The sequence below is a fragment of the Glycine max genome, chromosome 16 (genome assembly GCF_000004515.6).
Source record: "Glycine max cultivar Williams 82 chromosome 16, Glycine_max_v4.0, whole genome shotgun sequence".
NCBI classification, from domain to species: Eukaryota; Viridiplantae; Streptophyta; class Magnoliopsida; order Fabales; family Fabaceae; genus Glycine; species Glycine max.
Window position 1 is genome coordinate 30,329,664 of NC_038252.2, and position 25,724 is coordinate 30,355,387.

The 25,724-nt window shown below is 34.7% G+C and overlaps 1 protein-coding gene and 1 pseudogene across 1 annotated transcript; one reads left to right on the plus strand and one right to left on the minus strand.

Annotated features, from left to right (window-relative positions):
- Nucleotides 1–15,237: 15,237 nt before the first annotated feature.
- LOC100813352 (lysM domain receptor-like kinase 4) lies at nucleotides 15,238–17,043 on the plus strand (annotated as a pseudogene).
- A 1,528-nt stretch (nucleotides 17,044–18,571) lies between these two features.
- On the minus strand, nucleotides 18,572–24,863 carry LOC100788723 (V-type proton ATPase subunit H). The gene is made up of 12 exons (XM_003547954.5): nucleotides 24,722–24,863; nucleotides 24,533–24,618; nucleotides 24,243–24,368; nucleotides 23,955–24,057; nucleotides 23,799–23,871; nucleotides 22,868–22,933; nucleotides 22,614–22,731; nucleotides 22,087–22,248; nucleotides 21,580–21,705; nucleotides 21,207–21,332; nucleotides 20,072–20,251; nucleotides 18,572–19,153 (listed from the first exon to the last, which is right to left on the minus strand). The coding sequence occupies exons 2-12, from the start codon at nucleotides 24,560–24,562 to the stop codon at nucleotides 18,905–18,907; spliced, it is 1,359 nt and encodes a 452-aa protein (XP_003548002.1). The 5' UTR covers nucleotides 24,563–24,618; nucleotides 24,722–24,863; the 3' UTR covers nucleotides 18,572–18,904.
- Between the last annotated feature and the right edge of the window lie 861 nt (nucleotides 24,864–25,724).

Sequence of the window (25,724 nt, forward strand, 5' to 3'; positions counted from 1 at the left end):
TATACAAATATTTATAGTTTTTGGTTATTAAGTGTTAGATTTTGTAAAACTTTTAGTTTCTGAATAATAAGTTTCTATGCTTTTGGACTTTCTTGAGTTCGGTTGATTGTTGTGGATCTTTCTGTGGGAAGTGTGACTTTTTCTTAGTTAACTTATATTAAAGATAAATAAATTAAACAAAATTAAATCCTAATATTTTCTTAATTTTCAATCTTAAGTCACATGAGAACAAGTGGGCAATACTCATAAATCCTGATTGACATTTGGTCTGAAATCAATTTTAAAACGCTTGACATCAGCAACAACAAAGTATTTACAATACTTCTATATTATTCTATTCTATAGTCCTAAAAATGCAATCATGCATAGATTCATGATAATACACTATATGTAGTATATTACGAATTGAAAATGGACACATTGTTTATTACGGATTCTGAAAATGAGCGTGCAAGAGGTTATGGTTTATAAAATATAATTAAAAGGTATGTTTTTCTTTTTAGTTTTGTTTGTTTCCTACCTTAAATTATATTTCCTATATAATGCATATATATGTTTGATTAACTCCACAACTTCAAAAGAAATTATAGTCTTACATTTAAATATCAACTTATTATGTGTCACTCATATACACCCTAGTATCATGTGCCATAATACTTGTCAAACTTTCTATGGTTCAAAATTGTGACTATGTAAATAAGTAAACTCTTGTAACGCTTATCTGTCCCAAGATAGATGAATGTCTCCATAAATCAACATGAGACTTTTTAACGTGTATTAACCTCACATGCTTTTCGGAAAACTTTTTAGAAGGTCACGCATCCCGTAATTGATCCAAGTCAAACACACTAAACTATGAAGTTCTTAAGTGAAGGACCATTAAAAAGTAAATGCTTCTTGTTGGTATAAGTAGTATCAATTAATTTCTTTAAGTTATCATTAACTGTATAGTCTCTTACATGCACAATCTTTGGATCACTCTCATTCGGGTGTGTATTCAATTCATTCATGTATCCCTCCTACGGGAAGCCTATTAAGAATCACTCCTTGTTTGTACCTCATCTCTTTCGCACCGACAATAACTCCCTGTCCTCGTTAACACCTAGGATGTTACATAATCTATATGAAATAAATATAGAAGTTCTTATGCAACATTGTGGAGAATCTCTCGCCTCCAGTTAGGTTGTTTTGTAGCAATTAGATATCGAATTCTCTTCCCTCAACAAGACTATGTAAAACTACTCACCATTTTGATGTTAGCCTCATTGTCAAACAAGTAAATAACTATCTACCTCCTTTTAGCTATACTTGGACCCCTCAAAAAAATAAAGAAAAGAAATAAAAAAAAGAAAACATAATATATATATATATATATATATATATATATATATATTGGGCTCTTAAGGAGAGCCCATTAGGTCAAGAGGGGGAAGAGTGCATAAAAGAAGAAGGTTTGTGCAATTAATGCATAGAGCAACACCAATCTCGACGATGCATTGACCAACAGAAGGGCGACACTAGGCATTGTCGTCAGAGAAGGGAGAAGGGTATCCAGGTATCCTTCATTCCCTTCATTATCTCTCTTTCTCGTTATTTTCTTTTTTCCCTTTGCTCTCCCTTTTCCTTTTCTTCTTCTCTCGTTCTTTTTGTTCCTTTTTTTTTTTTCGTATCACCATGTCACCCTCCATGGTGACTCCACCTTGGCCGTCGGAGAGGCCTACACAATCTAACCTTGTTATTTTCTTATTCCTTTGTTTTGTTTGGTTGTTCAAATGCTTCTTTTTTTATGTGTTTTTCATTTTTTTTTCTTTTGCCAACTCTGGTGAGGTCACGGTGCCTCTGTCCATGCTGCCACCACCATTTGTCGTTATCCCGTGGTAATGTAGGAGCGCTACCATCACCATTTGCCCTTAGGCCCTTTGTCGATGGCCCTTCAGTGGCATCTTCTTTGATGCATTTTTTTCCCTTTTTTTGTTTGCACCATCGCCGTCGTCATGCTGCCGCCACCCCCGTGGTGGTCTCGCATCATTGGGCCCTGCACCAATGGTGCTAGGGGCGGCCTGCCACCCTCCATGGTGGTTCCTCCTTGACTGCATTGTTTCTTGGGTGAGGCAACTAGGGTTTCAAACCTTGTTGTATAATCACAGGTTGGGTTGGGTCGCCCTGACCCGGTTCCAACCCAACCCCCCTAAAAAAACAATTGTTGTTTATACCCCATTTTTTAACACATGCACCCCTTTTTTCGTTTTGGGCCTAGTCCAATTTTGTAAAATCTATAATAAAATAGAAAAAATTATTTACACCCCATTTGTTAACCCATTCACCCTTTTTTTTGTTTTAAGCATAGTTCAATTTTGCAAAATATGAAACAAAATAAAAAATGTTATTTACACCTTGTTTCTTAACACATGCGCTTGCTTTCATTTTGGGCCTAGTCTATTTCCTTGGGAAGTGAAATAAAATTATTGATGGTTATAACCCGTTCCTTTGTATATACACCTTACCACTTAGGATGGTGACTAGGTCTGCCATGTCAGCACTTCGTCAGTGTTAATTAAGTCAAAGTCAATCCTTTGGCCTTGACAAATAATAATAATAATAATATATAAATAAAAGAAAATAAAAAAATTATGAATATTAGTGAATAACTCTTTATTTTATTTATTTTATCTCTAGAGGCCGGTGAGGTTACATGAAACTACCCTAGGAAGTTGTCACTAGATAGTGGACTTTTAGACCCTTTCTATTAGGTTCTTGAATTAGGGACATGGAGTAGACTCACCCTGTCTTGTTTCATGATCGCATCATGTATTTCTTGGCATCATGATAGGCATATTATTTATGCATTCATCATTTATCATATTCATACACCGCATTTGCATAAGTCATTGCATTTCCATACATATTCATTTAGCATGCTTTTTTTGTTCAGACAATTACATACATTCTGTTGTCATCATTCACAAGTTATGTTCACTCATGCATGATCCTATCATATAGTCTTCATGCCTTGCATTTTCCTTTGCATCACCAAAAAAAGTCATAATGAAGCGTGAAACTTTACACCGCGTTCTTTGTTACATGTGTTGGGTACCATGGTGATAGCTATAAACAAACCATTTTGGGGTTATACATTCCTTTTTCTTGAAAATGATAAAAAATCACGCGAACATGGTATCTAATGCATTGTTAGCAAGAAAAGGTGTTTTTCTGGCGTCTCGTGTTGATCTCATAAATACATTTGTCATTCATAGTATAAGTATGTCTTGCTCATTCATCATATCTCCTCTATGATAAGTTGTCAAAGTATTGACGATCAAAGTTTCTATTCCTTGGAAAATGGGGTCAAACCAAGCGTAGTCTTTTAAGAAAGGGTTTTATCAAGTCAAGGTCAAAGTATGGAAGTATCTAGCTTGCGAAAGTTGGGGCAGAAGATGGATCAAGTTTACATAGCCTCTTTGACTACGACCAACACATGATTGAGCTAATGAATTACATAATTAGGAACCACTGATGTGCCCATGTTTTATTTCCAGTTGTACTTTGACTATGACAGGATGTAATGAACAATAATGTTGTTTTAATAAAATTAGAATTAATTCGACCCTATGATCTATTGAGTGTTCGGTGTAAAATTCGTAATACTTCAACAACTTATCATTCACATGCATTTATGCTTATTTTTTTTGTCGTATTGTTATGCATTGTCCATTACATTCTTTCCTTGAAATCAGAAAAAGAGTAATCATTGTGCTAAGAAAGAAAGACTGTGCTTTACGACACCCTTACCAAATGTGTGCCAAGAAAAGGATAATGAGTGACATAGAACAAGTACAGGAGCAAATGAAGGCTGATATGGAGGCCATGAAGGAGCAGATGACAACGATGTTGGAAGCGATGATGAGCATGAGGAAAATGATGGAGGTCAACGTTGCTACAATTGTTGCTGCCAGTACTACTACTGGGAGGGACCTAATTCACCTTCCTGATTTCAATCAAGAGGGTCGTCCAATCTTAGATGTAGTAGGTCAAGGAGGCAAGGCGGCGAAAAATGCATATAGGCCTTATTATGCCCAGGTCCAGAGCAAGTCTTCTTTTTCACCATATGGTTTGCTGTAGAAGCAAGATATCATGATGTTTTGATGATGTCAAAGAAAGGTGCTTCTCAAGTTTAATTCATGACAAGACTTCAAGTAAATTCAAGATAAATGATCAAGTTGATCTCTAGAGTCTTAGGATGAAGTTTCCAAATTGAAAAAGCAAAAGGTTTGGTTAAAGAATTTTATCTAAATCATTTTAAATTGAGATTTACTCTCTGGTAATCGATTACCAGAGACTGCAATCGATTACCAGTAACCAATATGCTTTTTGAAAAAGGTTTTAAATGGTTTTAAATACTTTCGAAAGCATGTAATCAATTACACAAGGCTTGTAATCGATTACTAAAGGTTTTGAACGTTTTAAAATAGCCTTAAGAAATTTGAATTTAAATTTCAAATTATGTTATCGATTACAGTGAGTTGGTAATCGATTACCGGTGTTTAAAAATTCAAATTTCAAATGAGAAGAGTCATAACTCTTCAGAAATAACTGTGTAATCGATTACACCATTATGGTAATCGATTATGAATGAGTAATTTTCAAAAATATATCCCAAGAGTCACATCTTTTCATTTAACTTTTGAATGGCCATCAAAGGCCTATAAATTGGTGACATGAGACACAAATTTCTTCAAAGTTTTTCACAAACCGAAAAGTCTTATCCTCTCAAAAGATAAAATTGTCTTATCTTCTAAAAATTCCTTGGCCTAAATACTTGCAATTCAATAAGGAATTACTTGAGTGTCTCATTGTACTATCTTTCTCTTACAAGAGAGAATTCTTATTCTTTTTCTTCTTACTCAAGAAAAGTGATTAAGGGACAGAGGGTCTCTTGTTGTAAAGTGATCTGAACACAAAGGAAGGGTTGTCCTTGTGTGGTTCAGAGATTGTAAAAGAATTTTACAAGATAGTGGAAATCTCAAGCGGGTTGCTTGGAGACTGGACGTAGGCACAGGGTGTTGCCGAACCAGTATAAACTGACTTTGCACTTTCTCTTCCCTTAAACTTATTTTATTTGTTCGTATTTATCTTTTTCTTTAAAGAAGTTTATTTTGAATTATCTTTTGAGTAATTCATATTAAGGGTGCATTGTTAATCCAAAAAGAGAGTGAAATTTTTAATTGGGGAATAGTCTTTGATATCTTAATTCAACCCCCCCTTCTTAAGATATCTGAGACCACTTGTCTAACATTTGCCTCCCAATTATACACCGTTCATTGTTGTATACGCTCCTGGTGAGAATATTAGTAATTCTGCACCCGTATTCATTGAGAATCAACAACCCCAACCTGATCATACTCATGCCTTGTCTCTCAACCCATGGGTGAAATACATGAAGCTTCCCAAGACCACACTCTGACCGGTTTTAGGGTTTATCCAGAATATACCACTAAAGGGCCTATGTTTTCTAGTGTCCCCATGCTAAATGCTCCGAGGTCCCCTCAATATTGACCACCATCATAACCTTTACATTTTATGATAGGAGGAGGACCTCCTGCTATAGTTGAGAAGGAAAAATTTGGTCATATAAAAGAGAGGTTGAGGGTCATTAAAAGAGGAGGAAACTATGGCTTTGCTGACATGTTAGAATTATGCTTGGTACCCAACGTGGCTATTCCTCCAAAGTTCAAGGGACCGGACTTTGATAAATACAAGGGGACCACTTGCCCAAAGAATCACTTGAAGATGCATTGTACGAAGATGGGGGTATATGCGAAAGATGAAAAGCTGTTGATGCATTTTTCCTAGGAGAGCCTAGCTGGGGCAACTATTATTTGGTATACTAACTTGGAACCTTCTTAGAAAGATCTTATGGATGCCTTCATTAAGCAGTATCAATAAAATTCTGACATGGCTCCAAATAGAATGCAACTACAACACATCTGCAAAAGAGATAATGAATTATTCAAAGAATATGCTCAAAAGTAGAGAGATCTGGCGACTCAGGTAGTATTCCCCCTGATGGAGAGAGAGAAATGATAACCATGATAATGAACACATTGTCGGCGTTCTACTATGAGAAAATGGTAGGTTACATGCCTTCGAGTTTTCCAGATCTAAAGGTTGTTGGCGAGAGAATTGAAGCAGGTCTGAGGAAAGGAAAATTTAATTATGTTGCTTCTATGAATCCTAGTAATGGGGGACTTGGGAGGAATGACAAGAGGAAGAATGAGGGAGAACCTCATGTTGTGGCTCCAGTTCTCGCGTGGCCAAACTTCCACTAGCCCCTTATAATCCCATGTACCAATATCCTCCCTAACAATATCACTACTCAGCCAATATCAATCCTGCCCATTACCCACCACCCTACCAACCAAGAACATCCAATCAGCTACAAAGGCCACCCCTAAATTGGCCACAAAATCCACCCACTACATATCTAAGACCAAACACCACCCCTAATACCAACCAAAACACCAACCAAGGAAAGAATTTCCCAAAAAAAAAGCCTGCAGAATTTACCCCAATCCTGATATCAAATGCTGACTTACTCCCATATTTGTTCAATAATGCAATGGCAACTATAAGCCCAACAAAGATTTCTCAACCTCCATTTCTCCAAGGATACAACTCGAATGTTACATGTGCTTATCATGGGGAGTTCCAGGGCATTCCATTGAGCATTGTATGACCCTAAAGCATAAGGTACAAAGTTTGATTGGTGCAGGCTGGATGAGATTTTAGGAGGACAATCACTTGTGAATTTTGGCGTTGTCAAGCAATACTATGCATGATGCTTATGGCAATTTGAAGGTTGTTGTTGGATGTCTTCAAGGACTTATTAGGATTTTCAGGTTTATGTTATTACTGTAAACAACAGTCACAATGCTAATAATATGGATGAATTTGATGTCATTGTCTCCCATTCTCTCATAATTACATCTTTGCATATTTAGTTAGCCTTCACTGATATATGAATGTATGTCGCTAGCTTATTTGCTTAAGTGACGTGCACTCTAGAGTTCATCTCCAAATCTGCCCAATCAAAAATGGTGCGTTCTACACGTTTGGTGGGGGTACCATAAGCGACAAGTAAAATTGAATAAACATTTAATTGAATGTGTTTCAAATCAATAAATAATAAGTACATACATTCATGTGACCTCTTTTTATCTTTCTTAAAAGTTTTGTGAGCAAGAGTCATTTGGCTTAATCTGTTAATTGAAAATCCTTTAAATATTTCTTGTCCTTGAAAATTCTCTTTCGAGAACCTGCACAGTTTTTTTCATTTCTTCTTTTCTTTCATTTCTTCTTGCTACCAGAACATGACAAATGACAACAACGGATACCTTTGAACCCTACACTCGGGAAATGGCAGGCACCATGCATGAGCTATAAGTGAACCTAAGGGGCAGATAAGAAGTTCTCACTCGATAGGTTGAAAAATCGAAAGGGAAGCCTGAGCAAAATTTAGGTTAATAATAATAAAAAAAAGAAAAAAAAAACAATCAGAAGCGTGTTATCAGAGGTTTTGTCCCAAAACCCAAACTGTACGAGTCTCTAGTCAAGATTTGAAATGACACATGGTCGTGTTTTTTCATCCTAAACATTAACCCCCTTCAAGCCAAAGCATATTATTTTTCTTAAAAAAAACAAAATAAAAAACCCTAAGTAGGAACCACCGCTAAACTGGCGGGAAGAACAATGCAAACAACACATACATGAGGTTTACTAAGCTCTAGGTTGGGCAATAATGAAAAAAACAATAACAATCAAAGAAGGAAAAAACAAAATAGCAAATTTGTCAAAGGCGAGTAAAGCAAAAGGAGACAAAAGCCCTCCAAATTTTACAAGGAAGGCACAAAAATACAATAAGGATTAATGTATAAGAAAAATGAAGCAGAGCCCAACCCAAAAAGTTGAAATGAATAAAAGTACAAGTAAGGATCTCAAGGTTCTTACTCAATATCACCCTTAAACACTCTTTGAGCCTCTCTGATCCTTTCTTTCATAACCCTGTTACCCCTAACCACGTTACAGACCCAATAAAACCCATGTGGATCAAGGAATGAATAATTTTGCTTTTGAGTTTGGATTCTGGAATGGAACCTGCACATGCTTGTGATTGTTAAAAAAAGCCTCGAGGTTTGCACTTCCACATTTAAGAAGAAAACACATTCGACCAGGAGCTCGTGGAAAATGTCTAAAGACAATTGTGATAGTAGGGTACATCTGACATTAGTTACTCACACAAACTCCTTAGGGTTCTTTTCGAATCCAAGGGTAGACTTTGCTATATAAATTCTTTCAGGATCAGCCCATGCTATCAAGTTTCGGCGGGATTGACAGACCCATGGCACCCCTCTATGATCTTAAATCAGTAAAGTTTCACTTGATCATATACTAAAGTGTAAAAATTCATTGTTTTCCTTTAATGGTGCACGCAGTCGGTCCCAAAGCCTTATATTTCCTTGTTGTGCAAAATAATTGAAGTTTTTTAAACAAAAAAGGACGAATCCTAGGATCAATATTTCAGTTGATTGATTAAATGTAAAATGGCTCCTTTGTCGTCATACAAAATTGTCAAGTGATTAAATCAAACAAAACATACACTTTAAGGGAGTCTCCGAAGATATCAGAAAAAGATAGAATTAGGTTGTATGAATTATCACATCTTTTAGAAAGAGACAGTCAATTTGTGTTTTTCAAAAAATAAAAAATAAACATAAAAATAAAAAATAAAATAACAGCATATAATTAGAGAGAAGGAATGTCATGAGCATTGCACAGTTTTCATGGTTCAAAACCTTTTGTATTGCATTGTTAGATACAAAGCCTACATTTACAACATTTCAAGGAGAAGTTGGCAAGCCTCTTTTCATTCATCAAAATGCATTTAGAAACTCATGCTTTATATCAGGTTATAAGTGCATAGATTTCTCTTTATATTTCATTTTCCATAATCCAATGTCCTATCTTTTGAATGGCCCTTTTAAAGAGTCAACATCTTGATTTCTTATAAGGTTGAGCCCTTGGGTACTAGTACCTATCGACATGTTTAATAGGACTCAATATCTTCTATCTTTATGTTTCACAGGACTCAATGTTCTTTGCTTTTTAGTTTCATAGGACTCAACGTCCTCTCTTTTATGTTTCCCAGGACTCAACGTCCTTTGCTTTATGTTTTCATAGGACTCAACATCCTCACCTTTAAGTTTCACAGGACTTAACGTTCTTTGCTTTTTAGTTTCATAGGATTCAACGTCTTCTGTCTTTATGTTTCATAGGACTCAACGTCCTTTGTATTTATGTTGTCATAGGATTCAACGTCCTTGCTTTTATGTTTCCCAGGATTCAATGTCCTTTGCTTTATGTTTTCATAGGACTCAACATCCTTGCCTTTATATTTTACAAGACTCAACGTCCTTTGTTTTATGTTTCATAGGACTCAACGTCCTCCGCCTTTATGTTTTATAGGACTCAATATCCTCCATCTTTATGTCTTCATAGGACTTAATGTCCTCGCCTTTAAGTTTCATAGGACTCAACATCCTCACCTTTATGTTTCATAGGACTTAATGTCCTCTGTTTTTATATTTCATAGGACTGAATGTTTTCTGTCTTTATGTTTCATAGGAATCAACATCCTCTGCCTTTATGTTTCATAGGACTCAACGTCCTCTATCTTCATGTTTTCATAGGACTTAACGTCCTTGCCTTTAAGTTTCATAGGACTCAAAGTCCTCGCCTTTATGTTTCATAAGACTCAACTTCCTTTGCTGTTATGTTTCATAGGACTCAAAGTCCTTTATCTTTATATTTTCATAGGACTCAACATCCTCACCTTTATATTTCAGAGGACTCAATATCCTTTGTTTCATGTTTCACAGGACTTAACGTCCTTTGTCTTTATGTTTCATATTACTCAATGTCCTCTGCCTTTATGTTTCATAGGACTCAATGTCCTTTGTCTTTATGTTTTCATAGGACTCAACGTCCTCGCCTTTATGTTTAATAGGACTTAACGTCCTCTGTCTTTATATTTTATAGAACTCAACGTCCTTTGTCTTTATGTTTTCATAGGACCCAACATTTTCTGTTTTATGTTTTCATAGGACTCAATGTCATCTGTCTTTGTGTTTCATAGAACTCAAAGTCCTATGTTTTTTTGTTTCATGAGACTCGTTTCCCTACCTTTTCATCGAACTCAAAGTTCTTTATTTTGTTGGTACACCAAATTCTTTTTTTCCAAAGATTCTTCATTTCATGTTGTGATCTTTCAAAGAATCATTTGAACAAAATTAGTGTATTTGTCTTTACTTATGTTTTACTTTCAATAAAATATAAGTTAAGATGGACAACTGTCAAAGCCTACTTTTGTCTGGGCCCAAAAAAAATAAAGAAAAGAAAAAGAGAAGAAATAAAAAAAGAAAATAATATATATATATATATATATACAAAGATCTGAGATGAGCCTCCATGGCCTCCAAACATAAGTAAATAAGTATCAAAGGTAAATACTAAGTAAATAAGATGATTCAACACATATAAAAGTTTTTGAAACCTAGGTCTACTCATATCAATACACAAAAGTGAAAAAAACCTAAGTCTCAGAACAGTCATCTATCAAAGCCCTGCGAGGAGATCCTTCTACACTCAAGGATGCTACCCCACAAGAGGAGATCTGTCTTGATGCTCATCCTTTGCTCCCTCAGAAGCCACAAACAAAGAAATGTCACACACTAACCTACACAACCACCACGTGTGGTTCACTAAAAAATGACGCTCATGGTATCCTACTTTGTTCATCTATCTCAGGCATTATCACATATTGGGCCCACACTGCCATTAAGCCCCACTATCGTCAATGGTCTTTGCAAACACTATCACTAAGCCTCCCAACCCTTAATGGTCTTATGCAACATATGAATGACAATTGGGAGGACACGTCTCATGTCAATAAATGACATCATGCTCTCATCAACCATGGATACAACTCTGTTCTAGTTAGGAATTCCAAGTGAAGCCCGTGAGTCCTCTGAACTAACCAAAAATGCCCTTAGTGGGGTTAACACAACTCAACATTCCCCCAGGTTCCTTTGAACCATTCCCTAGTGTAACTATTATATGTCATTCATCTCTCTTCTAAAGATTCCTTAGTCATTCTTCATGATGAGAAGTATTGATCCCTGAACGACGATTGTGTTGATACATTTGAATATACATTAAAGGATGTTTTCCCATTGAGTATAGGGTCATACTCGCAACTCCTGACATTACCATCTCTCTAACTCTAACACATTTTCACTACCACATTTGTCCATTCCTTTCATTTTCGTTGTAATGCATGTCGATCCACATGAAGCTTTTGACCGTAAAACCCTTTTTGTCATGCACACACACACAACAACAAGAGAGGAAAGAAATTAACTATTTTCCCCCTCTAAGGTCACCATTAATATGGCTCCTCAAATGGGTAAGCCCACTCTTCATACAAGCAAATCAACCAATATCATCATCATAAACACAACCAATTTATGACATTAATTTGCTACAATGTCGAGGGTCAAACACCCCAAACAAAGAGAGAATTATAACTCAATATCATATAATAGAAGCAATCTCATCATAGAAACAATTTCATAATGGAAACAATATCATAATAGAAACAATTTCATAATAAAAACAATCTCATTATAGAAGCAATCTCATAATAGATTATCATGTAACATCATCCAGTGAACATTAGGAATCTAGTTCATGAAATGGTATCCCAAAGTCCAAGTAAAAATCCACACAATTCATATTAAATCAAAAGTAACACATACTCTGTTTTATCATAGTGAAATACCATTATCTTATAGAATCAATATCTCAATCATTTCTTTATTGAATTTCATAAAAGTTATCACTATAAAAAGCCTTGTGTGTCTAGTTTTGAAAATGTTATCACACATCATAATAGGATCACTACACACTAAGAACTAATCCTTTTAACTATCATACGTATGAACATGACAACAATTAGAATCCCATACACATGTTTCTCACCATTTTAATTAAATTCTTAGTCAAAACAATGAATTAAGTTATGAGTGACCCCAACATTTAAATCTTATCATGTCTACTTTTTAAGGACATTCATCAAAATGACATATCATTTCCAAAACTTTCTTAGTTCATAAAACAAACAATAAAGGTCAAAACAGAACATCCAGCAAAAGGGTCATTTTGTAGGAACTACAAAAAATTCATTTCTAACTAAAATTGAACATATTTTATATGGATTCATATGCATCAAATGTATAATTTCATAATATAATTTTAATTTTAGCCATATGAAGTCTAAGTCAGTCCCAACATTCAATATCATCAAACATGTCACAGGAGGAATTTTCACAAACACCTTGCATGCATAATTTTTAATGTTAAACAACATAGCATTCATAATATATATATATATATTCAATGACTCTAAATCATCTCTTGTTATCTTTGTTTTGATTCCATATAAACCACAATTCGTCTTGTTATTCATATCATTCATGATTGAAATATTAAAATTCTACCATGCACTTTTAGTCTAAAAAATCACAATTTCATGATAGAAGCATAATTTAGAAACAACTTTTCCCATTGACATAGAAGTCCAAGTTTCTATATTTTTTAAGTTTTCAAACATTCTAAATCCATTTTTGGAGTCCAAATATCCCAATTCCATCCCCAATTTCATTTTTCCTGAAATAGTGCAAAATCATCCTAAAAAGGTTCAAAACTTGATTTATACATAACTTTTGCTACACAGATCCAAATTCAACAAACTTTATTTGTTTTCCTAGGTTTTTGGGGTCAAGGAACCCAATTTTGGCAACCAAAACAGAAAATAAGAAACAAATCAGCCCCAATGGTATTGATAGAGGCAAATACGAAAAATACACAAATATAAAAATTAATTAAGCTATATCCATTGCAACTACACATAGATCCCAAGGATTTGGAAAAACTCCCCCTTACCTTGGTTCCATAGCTCTACATGCTCAAAATGGGAAAATGGACCATTCACTTGTAGCTCTTGAGAAACTCTACCACATATAAAAAAATTCAAGGGAAAAGGAAAAGATTAGAAGGGGAAAAAGAAAGAGAGAAGATGAAAAATCCAAGAGAAATGAGAGATAGAGACCTACCTCTCACAAACCAAGCACCAAGCCTCCCTTTCTTTCTTTTTTTGAAAACTCAGCCACCAACTCTTAGGGTGATAGGTCTCTCTTAGTTTACATAGAGGCTCCAAAATTAGGTATACGGATCTATGGCCATTCCCAAAATGTGATTTAAAAAACATTTTTGACATCTCTAATCATCCCATTTTAATTAATTTAACTCTAAATAAATAAATAAATCATATTATCATAAATAATTTTATGATCTCAATTCCTTTGGAATCACTCATATCCGGTTTTAAATGAATTTTCTATGATTAAAACATTAATTATGTTCAATAAATTAATTATTGATGAATAATAAAATATTTTCTTGAACTAAAGACATGATATTTCTTAATTATAATTAAACTAATTTTATCAAGGCTCAAAATAATTTTTAGCTTAAAAAATTGCATAATTATAAAATTGTCCTTAATGAGGAGATTCCCTTTGATTTTTCTTTGACTGATTGACTATTTGTTGAGGCTTTTTAGGCTTAAAACACATCTTCTTAAGCCTAAAATTAAAATTCTAGAGCAAATATCCATTCAAGGTATCACGCGCAAAAAAAAAACAATTATTTTACAACTTAAAATGTTATAACATTAACTATCATTCAAATATTAGCTATTTTTATTAGACATTGTTGAAAGTATGAAAATTGGAATGTTAGAGAGAAAGTTTTTATCCTCTTTATTATTTGAACTTGATCTTATAAGAAGAAAAATCTGGAGATTAGTTTGATTGGCTTTTCCATTAGTTTCAAAACTTGCTGAGATGAAACATTGATCAACTTTAATTGGATAGGCAATAGGTTTTAATAGGAACATAAAACATAAAACAAGAAAAAGGTTAACAAGAAGTTGAACAAGGATATGAAACAAAATGATCGATAACCTGACTCCCTTTTTTTAATTTTGGAATTGAAATAATCTGAACCATCAAATTTCATAAAATGAACGGACATGATTTGGGACAAGTCTAAAGACTTACTCTTGGTGTAAACAGATCCTATATATACACACATTATTTATATATATAATTTTATGTGAAAAATAATTATATTTTTATGACTAATACTCCAAATCTTTAATCTCTAACAATATCACTATCAGAGATTATTGAAAAATCCTAAATCGTTATGTTGGATGATTATTAGAGATTGGAAAATCCTAATCCTTTAATTAGAGTTTTTGTTAAGTGATTAGAACATTAATTTTTACAATTGTTATGTTGAATGATTATCTATGTAATTTTGTTTATTTATGACTTGAGTTTGGACGGATGTTATGTTTTAATTAAATTTTTTTTATCTATTTATTATTATTAACCTTATACACAAGTAAAGTGTGGGTCACAAGTGTGGGTATGGGCATATAGATACGGAGATACCCAACAAGTACAAGGGTGGGGATTAAACTTGCTACTCGTCGTTAAACAAAAAATTATTAGTTAACAAAATGCAAAATTAGATATTCATTAGGGATCAAAAACATATTTAAGTCAATATTTTTTGAATAGCTCGGGACTTTATTATTTAATCAAATAGATTTTACTAAAAGTCTTGATCTGACTTATTTTTTTAAAAGGTTTGACCTAGCTTAGGCCTAGTATAGACTAGATTATAAGCTCCTATCAAACGATTTGACTTTTTTATTTCCAAAAAAAAAATAATTAATAATTTTAAGTTCCAAATTATATCTTTCTTGAAACATATCTTGGAAATTTTTTTTTACTTAATTGATCTTATCCACTATTTCATATAAAATTATCGGTCAAGCCAAAATAAAATACTTTTTTGTGTACTTGTGAACCATTGGACATAGATCCAATTTTTCATTTTTTTTAAGTGGTATTAACATGGCACTTGATCGGGATATCTTATGAGAGTGTCCAAACCGATTGACCTAAGCTCGGTGTCCTAATAAATTGTTCAACACTTTTATTTTTTGAAAGCAACACGTTCTTATTTTTTGAAAGCAACACGTCCTAATAAATTGTTCCAATCAATTGCTCTTGTTCAGGTAACAACCAGTATTACCAGTTCAACACGTCCTATGAGGTTGAAAGAGGAGACTCATATTTTGTGATCGCTAACAACACTTTTGAAGGCCTCTCAACATGTCAAGCATTGCAGGACCAAAACAACATTCCCGAAGGAGATTTAATGCCCGGAAATGACCTCAATGTTCCTCTTCGATGCGCTTGTCCCTCGAAGAATCAAACTGAGCAAGGTGTCAAGTACTTGTTGAGTTACCCTGTGGCTTCTAATGACATTGTTTGGCTCATTGGTGAAAGATTTGGTGTCAGCAGTGAGCAATTGTTGAAGCTAATACTCTTTCTTCTCAACAACCAGTAATCCATCCTTTTACCACACTTCTAATACCTCTTCATGAAGAGCCTTCGAGTAATCAAACTTCTGAGCCATCTCCACCACCACCACCATCTTCTTCATCTTCTTCAAGTGGAAGCTCAAGCAAAACATGGGTGCATGCAGTTGTAGGAGTTGTTGGAGGTATTGCATTAATATCATTAGTCCTTTGTGCTATCATTTTCAGGAGGCTCTATCTCAAGGTTAATAAAAAGAAAGATGATTCTGTGATTGTGTCTGATAGTTTTGTGGCTGTGGCTATTGAGAAACCACAAGAAAAAAAGTTGGAAGAAGAATCTGAGAATTTGGCAGAGATCATATCTGGCATAGGTCAATCGTTCAAGGTGTACAGATATAAGGAACTACGAAGTGCAACAAATGGTTTTAGTCCCACCTGCTGCATCAAAGGGTCGGTTTATCGCGGTTTCATCAACGGGGATTTGGCTGCAATTAGAAAGATAGATGGTGATGTGTCAAAGGAGATAGAGCTTTTGACCAAAGTGAACCGTTCTAATGTTATACGCCTTTCTGGGGTTTGCTTCAACGAGGGCTATTGGTATCTTTATTATGAGTATGCTGCTAATGGAAACTTGAGTGATTGGATCAACATCAAGGGAAAGTTTATAAGTTGGACACAAAGAATTCAGATTGCATTGGATGTGGCCACAGGACTTGACTATCTTCATAGTTTCACTTCTCCACCCCATGTACACAAGGATCTGAATGGACAGTGATTTCAGGGCAAAGATTGCAAACTTTGGGCTTGCAAGGTCAGTGGAAAGAGAGGGTAGTGAGGGTGAGCAATATGTGATGACAAGGCACATTGTTGGGACAAGAGGGTACATGGCTCCAGAGTATTTGGAATATATGGTCTTGTGTCTACAAAGCTTGATGTTTATGCATTTGGGGTTCTGATGTTGGAAATGCTCAATGGAAAAGATGTTGCTGATGTTTATGCAGAAGGGAATATTGTGAATTTGGTAGATGTTTTAAGCGCGATGCTTGATGAGGAAGGTGAAGATTTGAGATTGAGTGAGTCCATTGATCCCTCTTTGCAAGGAAATTATCCTATGGAACTTGCTGTGTTTGTGTCTAGAATGATAAGAACTTGCATAAAGAAAGATCCAGCAAATCGCCCTGATATGCATGAGATTGTGTCATCTTTGTCCAAAGCCTTGGACTCTTCATTGAGATGGGAAACGTCTATGGAAAGGAAGTTTTGATTCAACAAAGAGTACCTCAATTAGTCATTATGCTGTTTTGTTAATCACTTCCCTCTATTTTCTTTCTTCTGTATGTAAATGTTGCTGTGTAATGTAAGATAGAAAGATGGATGAATAATAATTTATTTCATCTTTAAGTTTTCCCAAACTTATCTTCCTGAAAGATGTTTGAAATAACATTAGTCCACTAGAGGCATGTTCCTGAGAAGTTGTCATTATTCAATAGTTTCATTATTTGAGTATATAACTCTATCTCATTTATTTTTCATTATTGTTATCTGTACATCTTATAGATACTCTTTTAAAATTATAGATACTCTTTTAAAATTAAGGAGTCAACAAAAATCTTGATCTATGAAAAAAATTGATTATTCATGGCATGTAAGTGACATATTCTGAAATCAGCCGGCTAAATATGATTTCTGTTTTTAACGCACTCTTCCTCTTCCAAGCTTTGTTTCGAGAGACCTAGCAACTGGTGTCACTCCGCAACAGTCTCCTGGTTCCCTCCGCTGCAGTCTCCTTCCCAATTCAGCCGAATTCATATTAACATAGAACGAAATCCCTTATTTTGTTTCTGTGATTGCTGTTTTAAAATTGGGGGTTCTTGGTCAAGATTATGTTTTATAGGGAACAAGTGTGAATTTTCTGCTGCAGTGTTGTGTATGTAGTGTGTGGTTTCAATTGTTGGCTGGTGGGGGTAATTTGCACACCAAATCCTTCGTGGATGTGGTTCAAGCAAAGGCTTTTCTTCATCTTTTTTATAATTGTCTGAATATCTAGCTTTGGTATTTCAACGTTTTGATCCATTCTTAAGCTGGTCTTTGGAGATTTGATTTTCTGATGATTTTGGGAGTTGGGATGATCGAATGCAAATCACAATTTATTGTTGAGTGGGGCGAGTAACACTAATATTTTGTTTTATTTTTCTTTTTTGCATCTATGTTATCAAATGTTATTTTTGGGGTTTGAGCCTTTGGGGTCAGCTACTTAATTTTCTGGTTTGTTGCATTTATGTTATCAAATGTTATATATTCTAGTTTTGAATTGGGAGTGGCTTGTCATCTGCCAAGTTAATTCTTGTTTTTTATTAGATTGAGTGTCTGTGTATCACGTGATTTCTTGCTTCGGTATAGACTAAGTGCACCCTTTTGTATATAGTTTGACCTTGTGGGTTATGTATATGCTAACAGCTTCATGTACACGATATGGGGTTCATGGACTTCTTAGTAAAACTCTTTGGTGGCACACTTCTGTTTCTGTAATACTGCACATCTGGTGCTTCTATAAAATTGGCATAAGTGGCAATGCTGTTATGAAATTTTGGAAATGCATATATCTTAATTGCTTATAAGGTCTTATATGTAATTTTAAAATAAATAAAATACTTCTACAATTGTCATATCCAAACAAGTTAATAAGTGTTTTTTATAATCTTAACCAAACTAAAATAGTTTTTGGCTTTTTGCTTATATAAGAATCACTTATAAATAAATCATTTTTTTAAATCACTTATTTTCAGCCTAAACAAACTCACCCTTAGTTTTCCAGTCGAACGTCTTGTATCCAATCACACGTTAATCCTCGGTGGACAACAACAATGAGAAACTATTAGGATTTTTTTTATAAAAAAAATGTGCTTGCACAATTTGCTAAATAACAAGTTAAAAAATTTGTTCTCCGGCAAGAAATAGGTCAATAGGACAATAACTTACTCATCCCCCAAGTCATTATTCTTCTGAAACTAGCTCATATTCAAGTAGCTCATTTTTCAAGAAATTACATATAGTAACGATAAATTTTGTTTTCTAACAAAGACAACATACCTACAAGCACGACTTCGAGTATATTACAAAACTTGATTTATTCGGCAGCAGAACATCATGCATACTTATTCCTCACATAAAATTTCTGCTACTGTTGGAACCGAAATCTGAGTAGCCATACACAATAAATTAATCATTAAAACAATGAATAAGACTTGTACACGAGAGCCGATCCAATTTGTGAGATAGCAGAGAAGTTGATGGAATCTAGTGCATACACTAGGCCACCCCACAGAAACAGAATTAAACCTGCAAGAAGCTTGCATACTTTGCACCTAAGAAAAGCCGCTGGATGCAGAGCAGTGCATTTTTAGTAACTTCAGCATTTTCATGATTCATTAGTTTCATCACTCGTTCTTTTGCCTTAAGGTCTGACACAATGATCCGTCCAGCAGAATGGCACTGGATAAACTGTGAAAGGTCATAGCAAGCAACAGCCAGAGTCCTTGGATCATTGGACGTGTCCAAAATTGTTATTAGGACCCTTAGGATCTGCAACAGATGAGGATAGTATTAATAAATAATAGATGAATGTTTGAGATAAGATAGAGTACACAACAAGATCACACACTATCATCATTATCTTCTTTTTTTTTTTTTTTGCATTACAACAAATGGCACTTCATATAGCATAATCATCTGTTCTTGCTTTAAAAATGCCTCTAATTGCTATTTATGGCAAAGAAAAAATCGTATTTTGTATTAAGCATATCTTACTAGGAACAAAATATTTTAAAATCCATATACTGTGTTTCTGATCAAAATCGGCACAGTACAATGTATTTACTACTTTTAGATGAATATCAAATCTACTTTACAAAATATGTTTGATTACTTTATTTATTTCCTAACAATTATAAATAAAGTAATCAAACATATTTTCTCTTAAGCCATTGGTTGAACTTTTGACGGCAATGAGAAAGTGTAAATTCAGTTGGCTGCAATCACAAAAGATTCCATAAAATGTAAAGCTGTCCATTTACTGTTTAATTTCATTACATTTACAATTCATCCTGATGACGTATTGTATGCCAACCAAAAGTGTCAAAAGACAACATTAATTATCAGCTGAAAATTCTTATCACATGATCATTGCTTGAAAAACACAATCCATGTTGATACTGTCTCTATCACTACAAGAGAGAAACTTAAATAGCTTGCAAAATCAACTTTGTAATGCTAAGACTCAGCCTCAGATATGGGAGGGCATATTCATCAAGTAGTTCCATACTGTCTAACTTACAAAGAAAAGTATCAAAAAACACAAAAGCACTCTAGCTAGCCAGCCAGTTGGTATTCAGTACCAACCGTTTCTATCCAGGTGAAACCCAATATCATCCCCAGAGATGCCAATTTTATATTACATGAAATAACAAAGAAAAGAGTAAGGAAGAGATAATGCACAGATACCTGGAAATCATTTTCTTCAAAGTTGTTTATATTTTCTCGCCAGAATATGGGATCTTTGTGCATGGGAGACCAATCCAGATGGCCAAGGAGAACTTCTTGCTTGTACATATCAAAAGAACTTAGTCTCTTGATATTATCCTTAAGCCCTTCTTCCAGGGAATTTAGGGCCTCCAACAAGTCCTATGACAAACTTTTCTAATTAATAGAAGTGTCGAGCAAATAGCAGGAAATAGATTATTTGAAAAGGAAATGTGGTAACAGATGTTAAAAATACCCCTCTATTTATGATAGAGTGGTAAAGTTCAAGAAATGTATGATCTAAATATTGGGAAACAGAAACAGTATCTAAGAGTATCATGGAAAGCATGCATCTTGGAAAACGGAAACCATATCTAACAATACAGTACAATGCACTGTATGACAACAAATATAATTTTATATTTATTGTAATAGGGACTTGGGATGGGTGCCTAATTCCCACATTGAAGTAGAATGGAATGCTAGGTGGAGTACCCCCCCCCCCCTAAATGCAAGCTTTTAAGGGAGGTTCCCCAAGTGCTTGGGTGCTTATGTGTCTCGAAAAGTGCAATGCACAAAAGGGCTGACCAAAAAGGCTGACCAAAAAGGCTGAGTGAAGCATTGTAGAGTGTCAACCACCAAGATGTCGGCTCTTAGGACTTGAGTATCATGGAGTGTAAGTCACACATTGAGTACTATGGAATGTTTGGTGGAGTATTTAAGTACTCGGTTCTCCCTCCTTAATAGCTAGCTTTTAAGGGAGGGTTCCCCAAGTCCTTGGGTGCTTATCAAATTGCAAAGATCCCAACTATATCAAACTATTATATTATGATTACAGGAAAAAATATATATAAGTTCTGAATGCAAATAAATAAATTGTGGCAAGATGTAAAAAAAGGGGCAACCAAATGCTCAAGACTTCCAGTCGCACTATGCAACCTAAGCTCTGCAAGAAGACACTTTCCAGTATTTGAACCTATGATTGCCAGGTTACAAGACAGCAACCGTAAGTGGCAAAATGTATATCAAAAATATTTTCTCTTCAAGACCAATTATAATTTTACACAATTTGCACAAATAATTTTTCAGAAGTTAATGTAGGTTCTAATTATCTCACCTCATCACTCCACGCCTGTGCTTTTAAACTCTGGACAACTTGTGCCAGCTGAAGGTCAACCATCTGAGCACCCAATGTCCCTTTTGACATCAAGTTCTTAAGAGTCAAGACAACTACTCTAACCACCTAACAAATTTATAAAAACAAGTGTGCCAACATTAGACTGCTATGCCAGAGAAGTTATAAACATATATACTTGCGACCAATACATAGACATAAATCTAACAGAAAGTTAATACAAATTCAGTTAAAAGCTATCAAATAACTATAGCTATAACTAATAATGATATTGCAAGAAATAAAAAAAATGTGAACAACATTTTGTTTGCAAGAGAAAAATGAGATGAACATAAGTTCAACTAGTCAGCCATACCTTCTCTTTTGTAGAACTCTTGACAACATCAATAAGTCGCGGAAGGGTTCTAGAAGTAGCCAAATATTCAATTGCTGGCTCATAATAGGATAAGAGCCATATGCAGAGACATGTTTCATAAAGAAGCTGTCACAGAGGAATTTATCAATTAATTTTTGTTCCCTAAAAAAGCAGCGTGAAATCTACAAATTTCATTAGTAATATTTATTATTTTATTGATAAATCAATTTAGAGGCCAACAAATCAAGAATCCCCCAGATACCACTCTGTCATTGTTTTTCCAAAAATTTATCATTTGGTCAGATGCACCAAGCATGTTTAAGTTAACCATTTCTAAATTCAATACAGGCTATTAGATTTCCAGTTCCAGCAAGTATTACAGGCGTAACTAGATATATCATGCTTCCTCAAGCACCTATCCTATTGGTATAATTTATATAGGCCAACTGAAGGAAAATCCAGTTACTCAGATTTCGGATTCTCAGAGATAGAGTCCAACAAACTTACCTGAATAGACTGTTGAGTGGATGCTGGCGAAATCAAGGGTACAAGTAACTTGACCCCATCAGCCCGAACAAAGGAAGACCTAACCACAGGTTCCTTAAGTAGTGTTGCTAGGCAATTGATAGCAGTCGGGACTCCACGAATAGGATGAGAAGGTTTCTTCAACTACAGATATAATAAGTAGACAAAAGTAAAAATGCATGCATATTACATAGAACTGAATCTACTCACATCTTAGGATATAACATGCAAGTTTTTTATTCACATAAAACATTTCATAAACTTCCTATAGATCTGAGTGCATATTTTTATGCCATCTGGTTTAATTGATTCCATGGTCCAATTTATAACCTAGTTGTTCAAGTTCAAGCAAATAATGTGTCCTTGCAAATCTTACTAACTCCCATATATGTCAAGAGTTTGGCATCTTCCTCCATAAGTTGATGTGATTAGGTTGATTGTTGACATGTCTGTGAATTACTCTTAGCAGTTGATCCAGTGAGAAAGAAACAATTTCCTGTATCACATACCTGATCACAAAGCCATTTTACCAATCCTATCAAAACATCATCAATAGTGGTAAATGGCTTCTTTCCATTTGATGCTTCTCCATTTGACACAATGCCATTCTGATTTTTTGGCCTGACACTATAATCAGTAAACGGTGAAATTTTGCAATAACTGGGAAGGTTAACTTGTACAAGTATACAACAGATCTGTTATTTGATTCAAATCCGAGAATTTTTTTTGTATTAAAATGTGAAAATTCTTGTGTTTGTATTACCTAACAATTAAAGCGAGGATCTTACAACTTTTCTCTTGTATGAACCAATTTCCTTTCCAGAGCAATCTGAAAGATGGAAAATATTGTTAGTTTTTTTTTGTATATCATAACTTTGAAGTACAAAGAAAATAGTCAAAATGCATAACAAACATATGTCATTATCTAGATGACAATCATACATAGCTTTTTATCCTCAAGTTGTAAAAATGGTAAGAAAATGTAATTAAGGGATTCAGTACAGTTTCTGTCCAAGGGAAAGAAAAAATATTATAAAGGCTTAAATATGTTTTTCGTTCCTATAAGTTAGCGATTTTTCATTTTTGGTCCTTGTAAGTTCATTTTTTCTAATTTTAGGTCCTTGTAAGTTTGTGCTTTTTCAATTTTAGTCCCTTTAAGATTCCAATTTTTTCATTTATAGTCCCCATAAGTTTGCACTTACAAGGACCAAAATTGAGAAAATGCAAACTTATAGGGACTAAAAATGAGCAAAATATCTTCCAGGGACCAAAATTGAAAAAACATAAACTTATATGGACTAAAGATGAACAAAAAAATTTACAGAGACCAAAATTTTAAATGTGCAAACTTACGGGACCAAAAACTTATTTAAGCCTACAATAAACTACATATATACATAGCACATATTTTACATACACAAAGATATGATCATCAATGGTTAGAGCAGGATGTGAACCCCCAGCAAAAGAAAATTCTTTAAAAAGTCTGCCTAAAGTAATGGCTGTCGTTACTAGCACATTCTATTTGAAACAAATGCTGAATTTTAATATAATATGAGATTTAAAAAAAAATGTGCAATATAATAGATAAACAATTACAGTATATTTGAGCTCGCCTCATCTCCAAAGCAAAGAAAGTGAATAATTAATATGCAAAAATCGCAAATCAAAAGCATATTTGAGTAAATACATAACTTAGGAAAGGCTCATAAGTATCTTCATCAGCAAGGGCACTGTCATGAAACAGTCTTGCTCTCTTCGGGTTTGCTGCAAGATTATAATTTAAAGGTTATGCCACTGTTAACAAACAAATGGAAAGAAAAAAAAAATGGCCAATTTCAACAAATTACCAGCAAGCATTTCATCTATCAGTGCCAAAACATACTCCACGGTATCTTCCTTGAAAATGTCACGCAAAACACGAACAAACACGCGAACATAAGAGGGACCATCCTGCCACACGACGATGTCTAATTTTCAATACATTTGACAATAGACAGCAAACTTGGGAATCACAAATTAAATCCACTTCAAATTCAAATAGTAATCAAACTCAAACAATTAACATAACGATAATATATTAATTTAAAAAATAATAACAATAATTTAACATTTAAAATAAAAATAAAAACTATTACATCATCGAGCAACTGTGCTCTGTGACTCTCTGGCCGGTGATCGTAGCGCCTTAAGAGCTGAAGGCTGGTGCCTGAGATGAGCTTGGTGGACATGTAGGTCTCCCATGGGATGTCCCTCCTCAGAACCTTCGCGAAAACACGGACACAATGTCAGCGTAAAAGTTTTCAATCTACATCGACAATTAAAATGCACGAAAACTAAATCGAAACGGAATCGAACACGATCGGCAATTTGCAATCAGATCGATGGATGAAGAAACAAAGGGAGTGAAAAACGGATCGGGAAGTACCTGTTCGGAGGTTAATTCGGCCTGGTCCATGGCAGTGGGGGAACCCTAGAACTCGCAAAGTTCGCTCGAGAAATTGCAATTTGGAACTGCGAATGGAAGAAGTGAAATCAAGTGAAATGAATGCAAGTGAAATCGGAATGAGAAAAGGTGAGAGTTATGACGGATCAAAGAGAGGAGGTTTATTTTTACCCGCGATTTGGTGGTTTTTGGATTTGCAGCAGAGAGAACGACAGAAGTAAGAAGGAGAAGGGAAATAGATCAGTTTTGGAAGCACATGATGTGATGAGCATCACTCGCTCGCTCCACGACCACTCTGCAATCATGTTCATCCCTTGGACACGTGGCTGCTAATATGTTTTTTTTTTAAGATTTAAATATATTTTTCGTCATTATAAATCTGAAAAATAAATGTTTAAAGTTTCTTCTAAAATTTTCTTTATGTTTTCTGTGCTCCCTAAATTGAAATATGTTATTTATTGGCCTAGAGCTGGGTTGAATCTAACCTATGTGACATTATTTTAATTTAAATTTCAAAATGTAATTTGTTGGAAGTTAAAAATCTTATAAGTTATAGAAAAAATTTAAAAAATTCAAATCATAATTTTTGGGGTTAAAAATCGTCACAAATTATAGGAATTTTTTTTTTGGACGAAAATCCATTTCTTTTCGAATGCACAAGCTCACCTTCATCACTAAACACCAACATCAAAACCATGAACCTGAATTGCACCTCAACCACTAGTTCACCATCATCACCACACCTCAACCAAATAGCCACCATCTCCAACCCCCAAATCAACTACAATCAGAAAATGATTGTGGAGTGTCACATGGAGAAGGAGGCTTTTTGGTGACATTCGTCGAACCCCTTTGTGTTCTCCCATATCGCCACGAAGGAGCCAAGTTGGGTGGGTATACAACTTTCAAAGGACACAAGTCGAGTTGGACTTTTACACGATATGGTTAACTGAGACCAAATGGGTGAGGATGATATCGTTGAGTGTCAAGGTTGAGCAAGCAACCTTGATGAGGAGGAAGTCTCCATCGAAGGTTGTTGTGGAGGTGGGAGAAAAAGAGGCTGAAAGGGTTCAATGGAGTAGAAACGGAGAAGGTAGAGGCAGAGGTCATGGCCAAATTAGAGAGAGAATGAGAAGTGTGACACTCTCTACCCCGACCTATATATATATATATA

Bases quoted from the DNA above. Each gene is read 5' to 3' on its own strand.
- LOC100788723 (XM_003547954.5), bottom strand. From the start codon at position 24,562: ATGGACCAGGCCGAATTAACCTCCGAACAG. The intron at 21,706-22,086 runs GTAAGTTTGTTG...CCTCTGTGACAG, and splicing joins CCACTCAACAGTCTATTCAG to CTTCTTTATGAAACATGTCT. The intron at 21,333-21,579 runs GTATGGCTGACT...TAAATTTGTTAG, and splicing joins AGAGTTCTACAAAAGAGAAG to GTGGTTAGAGTAGTTGTCTT.